Source organism: Fukomys damarensis, unplaced genomic scaffold, assembly GCF_012274545.1.
Source record: "Fukomys damarensis isolate Sample0158 unplaced genomic scaffold, DMR_v1.0_HiC HiC_scaffold_1, whole genome shotgun sequence".
Classification (NCBI taxonomy): Eukaryota; Metazoa; Chordata; class Mammalia; order Rodentia; family Bathyergidae; genus Fukomys; species Fukomys damarensis.
Window position 1 is genome coordinate 70,804,727 of NW_022900913.1, and position 12,224 is coordinate 70,816,950.

At 35.4% G+C, this 12,224-nt stretch overlaps 1 protein-coding gene across 4 annotated transcripts in view; it reads right to left on the reverse strand.

Annotated features, from left to right (window-relative positions):
- The window catches only part of Parg (poly(ADP-ribose) glycohydrolase), a 110,928-nt gene that overhangs the window by 88,886 nt on the left and 9,818 nt on the right, over positions 1 to 12,224 (reverse strand). For all 4 annotated transcript variants that reach the window (XM_010622500.3, XM_033761906.1, XM_010622501.3 and 1 more), the window contains exons 5-7: positions 6,124 to 6,246; positions 5,731 to 5,814; positions 1,436 to 1,510 (exon numbers count right to left, since the gene is read on the reverse strand). In XM_010622500.3, coding sequence (XP_010620802.1) covers positions 1,436 to 1,510; positions 5,731 to 5,814; positions 6,124 to 6,246 — 282 coding nt within the window. The remainder of the gene's footprint in view (positions 1 to 1,435; positions 1,511 to 5,730; positions 5,815 to 6,123; positions 6,247 to 12,224) is intronic.

The following is a 12,224-nucleotide window of genomic DNA, read 5'->3' on the forward strand; positions in this document are numbered from 1 at the left end:
TAGATGACTCAAAATAAAATGAGAAGAGAAGAATCACAGTGTGTACAATTTGTAAAACAGATTATATAGTAAAGTCCTTTTCCTTGTCAGAGGGGAGACTTAGGTACCCAGTGAACAGGTATAGCTTGGTATAGCTCTTGGGGTAAGTGGTGGTTTTCCAGTTTTTTCTAAAACTAAAAATACACTTACCAAACCTTTATTTAACAATTTTACTCTTGGACATTTATCACAAAAAAGAAAAAACTTATGTTCATACAAAAGCTTATAAACAAAGTTCATAACAACTTTAGTTAAAAGAGTAAAAAAGGAAATAACCCAAATGCCTTAGATGGGCCTACTATTAAGTTATGATCTCTACATATCATGGAATATTGCTCAGTAATGAGGTTAAAAAAAATGATAGATCTGAATGAGTGTGGGATAATTGTGCTGAGTAAGAAAAGGCAATCTAAAAAGACTACACACTGTAACCCTTTGGAGAAAAGAAACGCTAGAGCTGGAGAGCCCCGTGGCTGCCAGCATCAGGAAGGGGCCCATGTGGCTACAGAGGGCAGCAAGAGAGCCATGTGGCAACAGGGTGGCTCTGTCACTTGATGCAGGGAAGTAACATGGAGCTGGGGAACGTGGGACATTATTACCCACAAATGCAAAGAAATGCACAAGAAGCCAGTGAAATAAGCACTTATGTCGATTTCCTAGTGCTGACACTGTATAACAATTATGCAAGTGATTGGCACTGGGCGAAAGTAAAAGGTAGACAAGAGTTCCCCATATGCATTCCTTTGCAGTTTCTTGTGAATCTATGATTATTTTAAAATAAAATGTTAACAAAGTGTGCTGTCATTTTTTCAAAATAGAAAATATCTATTTAATGGATGTATGGAAGTTATATTCTTGTCAATTGATTATGGCATGGTAGATGGCTACAATTCCTGTACAAAATGATTTTATAGCATATTTAAGAAGCTATATATATTTGGTGTCTTTTACCTTGGCATCTAATTTTTGGGAATCATCTAAAGAAACAATATCAAATATGGAAAGACAGGTTAGTTACAAGCATGTACACACGCAAGCGCGTGCACACACACACACACACACACACACAAAATTACTACAGTGTAATTGAGAATAGGATAAACCTGGACACAACCTAGACATCTGAACAGGAATGGTTTTTGTCATATCTAGTCATGGAATATTATGCATTCATTGATAATACCAATAATGGTATGGCAATATGATAAAAAATTACATTGTACAAAAATAAAACATATTAATTCCTAATTATCTCTACCTAAAACATGCACTGAAAAAATAGAAAATTCATATCAATAGAAGATAATTTTGTTAGCATGCAAGAATTGAGTATTTTTCTCAAACTTTATACAGATGTTGGATTATTCCATAGTTAAAGAAATAAGCATACTTTTACCTTATCCCAGAAATCAAACAAAGCTGTAAAGTCCCACTTCTTAGAATATGCCACATTGTATTTCAGAATAGCATCCTATGGAAAAAGCAGAAAGAAAACCTCATGATATAGCCATATGGATTATCCATGAGTAAGTAGCCTGTTTCTATTATGAATTACTTCCAGTAAATTTCTTAGTGCTGGCCAAGCTTCCTTCTACTATTAGCTAAGTACTCCACATCAGTAGCTACAGACAGACTACATACTAATTTACTATTCATTTAAGAAAAATGAGATTAGAAAGGTTAAATTACAGGGAAAAAACAAGAATATCCAAAACATGCATTCTAAGTGGGGTGATGTACTGAAAATTGACAAAAATTATTTTTTGGAGGATAAAAAATAACTTAGGTGATCACAATGATTTGTGGACATGGAAAGGGTTAGTGTCTATGCACTTACACAGAGAAACATGTTCTATTTGTAGTACTGAAATTTTGTGTGTGTGTATGGGTGGAGAAGAGATTAAAGGAAAATATTTTTAAAGGCTCTTGGGGAGGGGGGCAAAGAAGAAAAATTAAACACTGCTTTCAAGTACAAAATGATTTTTCCCCCTTACTATTAACTACTTTTATAAGCTCGTATGTAACTGGTTATCTTTCCCCAGCAGTTCACACAAATTATAAATTTACGTAGAATAAAAAGTCAAAATATTATGCCATCTGCTGGTGTTAACTTTCAACTGTTTGAATAAGTAATAGTATACATTTGGTTTCTGGAGTTGGGCGTGCATAAGGCAATCCCTTCATTGTGCAGGAAAAATATTTATAATTACGTCTTATGCTTTTAAATATCTATCCTAATTATATTATACTATATATAATATCAGTAAAGTAACAAATATGTAGAATATAAAAATATGTTGGTAATATAAACTCAAAACTTTTTGTAGGAAACACACAGTATGAAAGCCAATGGAATATTACAATAAGCCTTTCAAATTTCTTTTGCAATAAAGACGGTTTTAAAAAATTAACATTCTGACAAACAACTTCCTGAATACTCATGCCAAACAGATCACTAGGTTAAAACTCAAGCCCACAAATGTATCTCATTCACCTAGAACCAGGCACTATCTAATTTCCTTCAGAAAAGTAAACATTAACCATAACGGGATGAAATGCTTTTTCACTCACAAGCCATAAAATAAAATTTAAGAATTAAAAGGTTTTAAGAATTGTTTTTCTAATCACTGGTCTCTGATTTCAAAACTGATATTATTTTAAAATAGCAAATAATAAAACTATAATGTAACAAATAGCATTGTGTACAAGCAGATGAACAGATAAGGAATGTACACACTGGAGTAAACAACTGATATACTGAAGGACATATGAGTCTCAAAAATCTGAGCCAAAGAAGCCAGACATTATAGTACACATACTGAGACTTCACCAATGTAAACTATGAACTAATCTACTGTGAAAGAGAGCAGATCAGTAATTGAGAGATGAGAGGAATCTCTGAGGGTGACAGAAACGTTTTATACCTTGACTATGATGGGGGCCTTTACCAATGGTTCCAAAATGTCAAAACTGATCAAATCACACACTTTGAAAGCACACACTTTCTTACAAATTATTCCTCAAAGCTGATGAATAAAAAAATATGATATCACATTTACATTCTAAGTGCTTAATGGCAATTTATACTTACTATTAACCCCTAATAGCTGTCCCACTCTATCTGTGGAGGATGGGTTCACGCTCGTCCCCAACCCTAAGGATACCAAGGCTGCTCAAGTCCCTGATGTAAGATGGGAAAGCATTTGTGTATAAACATCCTCTCATATACATTAAATTCTCTTTAGATTACTTACAATAGCTACTTCAATTCAAACACTATGTAAATAGTTGTTATATTGTGTTGTTTAATGGTTAACGACAAGAAGACAAGTCTATGTTTAGCTATATACAGCCACAATTTTTTCCCTTCAAATATTTTTGAATCACTCTTAGTTGAATCCATAGATGAGGAACCTGTAGAGGATTGACTGTATTAATTTTTACTTCATTCTTCAAATCTCAAAAGTAGTCCACCATGAGGTCCCCTGCCATTAGAATGAAAGGATGTTTCTTTGTATTCTTAGCTATTAACTATGGAAATTCTTTTTATTTCATAACGCATAATAAAAACAAAGTCCTTTGTGTATAAATTATCAAAACATTTTTACAGAAATGCTACTTTTGAAAACACCATTCCTTCTTAGAACTTTGAACTTTTAGAACATTAGAACTATTTAGAACTTTGAACCTCTTGGATCCTCCTAAATCCAACATCAACTGGCATAAAAACAGAAAAAAGATCATTATTTTCAATCAGAGATTTAATATATTTCCCTTCTCTCATAGCATTCTTTCAGCAGAGGAAACAATTATCATAAGCAGATAGAAGAAAATTTCGATGGGACTATTCTGTTTAGTTTCATCTACCATAAGATAAATAAGAAAGGGAAATTCACTTTAATGCAATTATTGCTTCCTAAAATAATCATGGCATACTAAGGGATTGCTAGACATGACTAGACTGCATAATTTGAATGCTGTGATTACTTTGTGCTTATGTTTAAAGAAAAAATATGAATAATTTAAAAAACAGCCAGTTTAGAAGATCATAAGACTGTTTCTCAAATGGATCTAGACAGTATTCTAGCCTGGCCTGCTTCATGTTTCTGAATATGAAGTTTTGTTTTTAGAAAACAAATGAAACACATAGGAATGAAGATAATAATTTATGCACGTAAAAATGGTGGAAATATTAAGGTATCTTAGGATACACCCCAGTATAAATAATGTTACATTCTAAAGAATCTGCATTAAAGTGGTCACTACCATTATTTATTGGCAAGCTGATGATCTCCACAGACAGCCCATCTATGCACATACCAACAGTTCATGATTCTGAGAGGAGTAAATACAAACTAAGCAGTTTTTCTTATATGGTATTTTTTCCCTTTCTTTTCTTTTTGGTGATGGGGATTGAACTGCCTTCTGCTCTATAAACAAGCACTTTCACCTAGATACATCCTCAGCCCTTTTATACAGTTATTTAAAAAGTTTTTTTTTCTGCATACCATTTTGGGGGTTAGAGCAGTTTACATTCTGATCATAAGCAAATCAAATGATGGTCCATCATGCTTAAAATGGAAAAATATCAAATTGATAAACCTGTATAATACTATGAGCATAGGAGCTTACATTTAGTTTTATATCTGTACATATGTAACTAATATTATATTAAAATAAGTAAACTCTGGTTGACCATGTTTTACATGTAGAGAGAAATATTTGCAATGAATGAACTTTTAAAAATACATTATTATACAACATACAGTTTTCAAATAAAAAAAGAAAAAAAAATCAAGCTACTGAAAGGTATAGAAAGTATAAAAGTAAGTTTCAAATGCAAGAGGGAAATATAAAACCAGAGAAAATGTCCATAACAAATTATACCACTGAAAGAAAAATGAAACTCATTTTCATGGAAAATTATGTCACTGTTTATACTTTTGTTAAAAATTTCTATAGTTACAGTATTCGCCCCACCAAATATATCTACTCATGCATGTTTTATATACCACAAAATAACTTAATAGTTGCTCTTATGGTCTTAAATGAAATACAAAAAAAGTAAAAAAATAGATGACTGCCAATGTATATTAAGATTAATAAATAAATTATTAAATTGCTAGAAGCTATATTAAAAGCAATAAAAAACAGAATATTTAATGTATACTTTAATCATTAGCAAATCCTGCTTTCCTTTAGGCACATATAGCTGGAGTCATAATTCTTTCCTGATTTTCTTTTAAAGCCATTTCAGAAAGATGGTAATTTTTAAACAAAAAAATAAGAGAAGCTTAGACTGAAGGAAATTGGACAGGGAATCAAGAAACAGAGCTCTTATTCCTAGCTCTCCAAATTATTCTGTGTGGCTCCAGGCTAGTCATTTACAATTGTCAGTTCTATTCATTTGCTAGTGATGGAGTAGAAACTAAGACTGTCAAAATGTCTCTAAGGAGCCTTTCTTTTTTCTTTTCCTTCCCTTCCCTCCCCTCCCCGCCCCTCTCTAAATTGCTTAGGTTGGGCTGACTTGCCATCTTCCTGCCTCAGCCTCCTAGTGTATCTAAGGAGCCTATATTTTGCATATAAAGAAATCTGTTGTTTGAGTCTGACCAGATAATGTCCCTGAGGAACAAAACAGAAGGCCCAACTCTAAGAGTTATATATGAGGCAAGAATAGCAAAAAGAACATACCTTCAGGTTTTGGGGTCGTATGAATTTGTTGAGAAGTGCAGTCTGAATAAGCTCCCACCGGCTCCCTGCAGTTCGCTCACCATTCTTTCAGAAAAATAAAAACATGATCAAACTATTCTATAGATTTTTTTTTTTTCAGTATTGGGGATCAAACTCAGGACCTTGTGCTTGTGAGGCACACATGGTGCCAGTGAACTAAATCCCTGGCCCTAAAAGGGACAGTAGATCATCATCATCATCATTATCCCCTACCCCCCACCCTAGTAATGGGGATCACACTTAGGACCTTGCGCTTGCCAACATCCCCAGCCCCTATTCTAAATTATTCTTTATCAGAAGACAGAGTACTACATCAAGTTTTAAGGACTAAAAAAACCTCAGCTTTGTCCTCACCTCATCTTCCACAGGGTATAAGTTTTGTTCAGAGCAAGGCATTTTGACATGCTTGTTATCCCACAGATCTTTGTAATGTGTAGGAAAAGGTTTAGGAACTTCTCCTGCTCGCAAAAGATCTACCTGAAATAGAGGGTAAATAGGAAAATTGTAAGTGCATAAATACTGTGTGTTTCTTCTATAAAATAATCTTAAGAAAGGAGCCAAGTAGATGCTATAAAATGGAGCTTGGCTTCCAAGCAAGGCACCTCTGGAGTCTTCTTTAGCTGCTGCTGCTATTCCTCACGTCCAGTCAGTTTCCAAGTCACCATGTCCTAGGTATTTCCATCCTTCTAGGGGCTGGGCCCTTACATTCTGTGCTTGAGTTTCTGCTGACAGTTGATAGTCTTCTATCTATCTACCTAACTCCAGATGTTCCCAGTCATGTTCATTGCCCATAAAACCCTTACTCCACTTTGGAGATAACATTATCTCTTAAAAGTATTCCCTCCCAGTCCTGTCATTATGTAATGCCTATGCTCTGATTGCTAATGTCATTTTGCTTTGCATGTCTTAATCATTTTTTTGACACTGGAACAAAATACCTGACACTCAAATCTTTCATTTTTGCTCATGATTTTATTGCATTGTTGTCTGGCTCCAAGACAGAAAAGACATGGCACAGGGGCAGAATGGAGGAAAGCCACTTAATTCCTGGCTCCCAGGGAGCAGATAGCACAGAAAACAGCTGGGGAAGGAGATATATCCTTCTAGGTCATGCCCCTGGTGACCAACCTCCAAACAGACTCAACAGCAAGCCATAATCCAATCGCCTTCCAACACACGAGACATGGGGGAAACATTTAAAATATAAACCATAATATATATTCTTACTCTGATTTCATTTTGGACAAGCCAACATTTATTTCCTTAAACATAGCAAATTTACTTTCATTTGTATATGCCTATGTACCACATAGTAATACAAGTGATTCCAATCACCACCTTCCCATTTAATGTGGTTAAACCTCTTTCACTTTAAGAGCCAAGCTAAATTTTTATTTCCACTATGAAATCTTTTAGAAATTTACAAACAGGCATTTTATTAAGTCATTATCATACAGGAGCATACTTCCCTCACAAGACCCAATTTTCTTCATGGTAATAAGCACATTTTGTATCAGAACACTGTATTTAAGGCAGTACCTGGAATATATTTACATATGTACATAAGTATACACATATGCAAACATGCATAGCTACTGTAGTAATCATTACATAAATGTTTGAGGAAGGAGGTATCTTAAGTTTTATTTTGCCTATTCCAGATATTTCATGCAAATGGAATAACACAATATTTGGCTTTTTGTGCGAAGCACAATCACACAGTATTTTCAAGGTTTTTCCATGAGGAAGTATATATCGGCATTTCACTGTAGAGAATTAATCATAGGAATTAATGTGAATATTGAATTAAACACAGTATGCCATAAATGAGAGGTTCATAGCGCTAAAATAATCTGTACTAGATAGATTTTTTAACTTATCTGGTGAGTCGAGGGGACTTCCATGAGAAACCAACAATTGAGCTGAGCCCTCAACAGTAAAAACCAAACCAGGAAAATTAGGAAAGATTCTTGCTGCTATAGTTTGGATCTTGAGTTTCCCTGATGGCTCATGTGTTACAGGCTTGATCCTCCCTTAGGTGCTACCAGAGGCAATGAAACCTTTAGGCTCCATAGGGCCCAGGTCACTGGAGCTGTGCCCTTGAATGTGACATTGAGGCCCTGGATGCTTTTTCTGTTTCTGGGCTCACAGGAGATGTACAGATCTCCTCAGCCACATGCTTCTGTCTTCATGTACTGTGCAGTCACAGCCTATAGCAATGGGCTGAGCAACCTTACAATAAAATCCTGAAACCGTGAGCCAAAATAAATATTCCTCCTGGTAAGCTGATTATCTCAGATATCATGTCACAGTGATAGAACACTAACTAAAAAAAATTGGTACCAAGTAGTCATTTGTTATCACTATACATGATGATGTAGTTCAGAAGCTTTTAGAATTGCTTGGCAGAAGGAATTGGAGGAGTGTGAAGAAGGGGGTTACAGAATGTCTGGAGCTTAGTGGGTGAATCTGGTGGGGATGGACACTGTCAGGCTAATAGGAATACAGACAATAAAGCTGTGCTGATGATGTGTCAGATGGAAATAATGACTCTGTTGAGAAATGGACTAGAACCCACTCGTGTTACATTCTGACAAGGACCAGGTCTACATTTTTTTCCATGCTTTAAGACTTTCTGTAAAGCTGAGAATAAAAATGATGGACTAGTTTATCTCATGGAGGGAATTTCAAAGCAACACAGCACTGAGGCAGTGGCATTCATATTGGTGGGTGCTTTCAGCAAGATTTACAATGAGAACCAGGAGCAAAGTAGAATAGAAACATATGAAAAACTTGCAATTCAGCCAGAAAAGAAGAGCTTGTAAAGTTTTGGACAATGAGGATGCAGTTACTAAAGACACTATCAATAAAAAGAAGCCAAGTACTTTGTACCTGGACAAGAAAGATGCCTTCTGGGCTTCTCAAGAATTGGCAAGACTTCACCCATCACAGGTATTTGTTTTGTGAACTTTCCAGACCACAGTCTTTGGAGATGAGACCTCTGGAGTACTTTCCTTAAATTGAGCCTTCCAGGGAATTGTTTCCCTGGGATTCACTTCCCAGTGTTAAGTCAGAGACTGCCACCACTGCTCAAAGAGTGAAGAGGTCATAGAGGTTTCCATCCTGATTTCAAAGGAAATCCTGGGAGATAAGACAGTATGTAGCAGGGTCAAAGTACCTACAAGTTTCTCTTGACCAGCAATGTGTAAACCTATAAAAGTGAAGTCAAAGCTGCAAGTGGAGACTCCAAGAAGTCAGAGATACCAGGAAAATGAACTACTTACCTGTATGGTGAGATGGTCTCTTACTATGGCTCCCAGGCTGGTCTTAAATGCTTGCACTTAAGCAATTCTCTGGCCTGAGCCTGTTGTGTAGATAGGGCTACCGGTACCCAGCTTAAACTGTTGGTCTGATATTTAAAGAAACTCTCCTGTTAGCAATGGTCAAGAATGGACCCAAATCACTTTTCAAGTCTTTTCTTCCACCATTCCACATCTAAATTCTAAGCTCTAACAGACCAACTGTTTTTCATTTCTAAAACAAATCGTTTCTAACACTTAACATTTTCTTTCAAGCTTATCTATCTGTCTTGAATTCTCTTGTGTTACTCCTGAGACTGAAACTTAAGCTCATCTTTCAGAGTTCAGTATAAACACAACAACCCTGGTAAATATCATCACTAAACATGTTATATAGAACTGTGAAATATCATATTAAATGGTCAAAAACTAAAAGTTGTCACTCTGAAATCAGGAACAAGACAAGGATGCCCACTGTCACTGCTCCAGTTCAACACAGTTCTGCAAACATTAGCCATAGCAATTAGACAAGAGAAAGAATAAAAAATAGGAAGAAGTTAAATTAACATTATTTGCTAATGACATGACATTCTACATAGAAGACCCCCCTCCTAGATTTAGTAACTAAATCCAGCAGCATAGCAGGATACAAAGTCAACACTCAAAAATCAATAGCATGACTGTATACAAATAATAAACTCACTGAGAAATTCAGGAAACAATAGGAACTTTTTACAATAGCATTAAGAAAAATGAAACAGGAATGAATCTACTGAAGTGAAAGGCTTTCACATTGAAAACTATTATACTCTGAAAAGGAGACTGAAGAGGATGACAAAAAAATGGAAAGATATCTTTTGTTCTTGGATAGGCCAAACCAACATAGTGAAAATGGCTATACTTCCAAAACTGATAGACAGGTTTAATGCAATCCCATCCCCCACAAAAAAAAAAAAAAAAAAAAAAAAAAATCCTAAAATTCATATGGAATCAGTAGAGACCTAGAATAGCAAAAGCAATTCTGAGCAACAAGGGCATGGCAAAGGGTATTACAAACCCTGACTTGAAGTTTATAATAGAAAGCAACTGTGATTACTGTGATTAAAAACAGCATGGGACTGGCCAAAAAACCCAGCCAACCAACCAACCAACCAACCAACATAAAAAAAAAACCAAAAAACAAAAAACGCAAAAACAGACTTGGGCATCAGTGGAACAGAGTAGAAGATAGCATAAACAATTCCAAGTGGATCAGCTACCTTATAACTGACAAGCGGGCCAAAGACCTTCAGTTCAAGTAAGATAGCCTGTTTAATAAATGGTGGATGGAAAACTGTCTTTGAACATTCTGAAGAGTAATCCTAGACCTGCATCTCTCACCATCCACTAAACTAAAATTGATATAGATCAAAGATCTAAATATTAAAACAGAAACAATCTGTAAGGAGATAGAATTTAGGTAAAACCTAAAGACACAGGTGTAGGCAAAGACTTTATGAACAAAAACCCTGATCACACAGGAAATACTACAAAGAATCAACAACTAAGATCACATCAAATTAAGCACAACCAAAGAAATCACCAACAGAGTGAAGAGACAACCCATAGAGTGGGAAAAGTTCTTTGCCAGGTACTCTTCAGTCAAAGAACTAATATCTAGAATATACAAAGAACTTAAAAAAAAAATCACGCCCCCAAATTTAAAGACCCAATGAAAAAATGGGAATCCGAAATGAATAGACACTTCTTAGATGAAAGTACAAACAGCAAATAATATATGAAAAAAATTTCAACATTACTGGTCATCTGTGAAATGCAAATGAAAACAACACTGGGATTCCATCTCACTCCAAAAGAATAGCTATCATCACAAAATCAACCAGTAACAACTGCTGGTGAGGCTGTGGGGAAAAAGGAACTCTTCTCCATGGCTGGTGGGAGTGTAAATTGGTATAACCACTATGGAAATAAGTATAGAGTTTCCTCAAAGAACTAAAACTAGAGTTTCCATTTGATCCAGGTATTTCCCTTCTTAGTATCTTCACGAAAGTGTTAAAAGCATCATAGTGATATATGCATTCTCATGTTTATAGCAGCCCAGTTTTTTGTTTTCTGGGTACTGGGGATTGAATTCAGGACCTTGTGCTGCAAGGCAGGCGCAGCACCACTGGGCTAAATCCCCAGCCACAACAGTTTTATAATAGCTAAATCTTGGAAACAGCCCATATACCCATCAATGAATGAATGGATAAAGAAAATGTGGTATATATACAATGGAGTACTACTCTGCTAAAAAGGATAAACTTGAGCCATTTTTAGCTAAAAGGATCCACCCTGAGACCATAATTTTAAGTGCAATAAACTGGACAAACAAGTTTAAACATTGCATTTTTTTCTCTTGTGTGAGAAACCCAAAGAGTAAATAAGGAGCAAAATGCAAGACAGATATTGGCAAATAAGAATATGTTTAAATGGGAAAGGGAAGAGAAAGAATGGAAAAGGGATTAGAAAAAAAGAGAATGAGAGGAAAAAAAATCTAAATAAAACTTCTGTAAATGGGGAGGAGATGAAGGGTGGCAGGGAAGGGAACAGGAAAAAAAGAATTAAGATATATTATGTACAGGTACAAATTTCCTGTGATTTATGTGGTTATTATGCATGGCAAACATGTACTAATAAAAACTGAATTTCAGAATATTTAATTATATCTAAACCTAAGTTTACTACAAAAGGTATCATAAATCAGTTTTTCTAAGTAGTGTTTATAGTGTGAAATCTAGAGAGACTACAAACGAGATGAATATTCAAACCTGCTCAGTGAGTGAATGGAAACCTGAGGCGTGGCTATGTTAATGTCCACATAGTTCTTAAGTCTCACCAAACTGAGCACTTATAATATATGAACTTTATATACCTCAGTAAAATTGGTTTAAAGTAAACAAGACCCTCATATGAAAGGAGTTACTTGGGAGCTGGGGGGTGCAAGGCCTCAGATGCTATGGCCTAACAGATACAAAGTTTGTTTGGAAAGATAAAAATGCTTTGGAAATGGACAGTGGGTGATGGTTGTACAATGCTGTTTTTTTGTTTTGTTTGTTTTTAAGGCAGGGTCTCACTACGTAGTTGAGAATAACCTGGAACTCACTATGTAGCCCA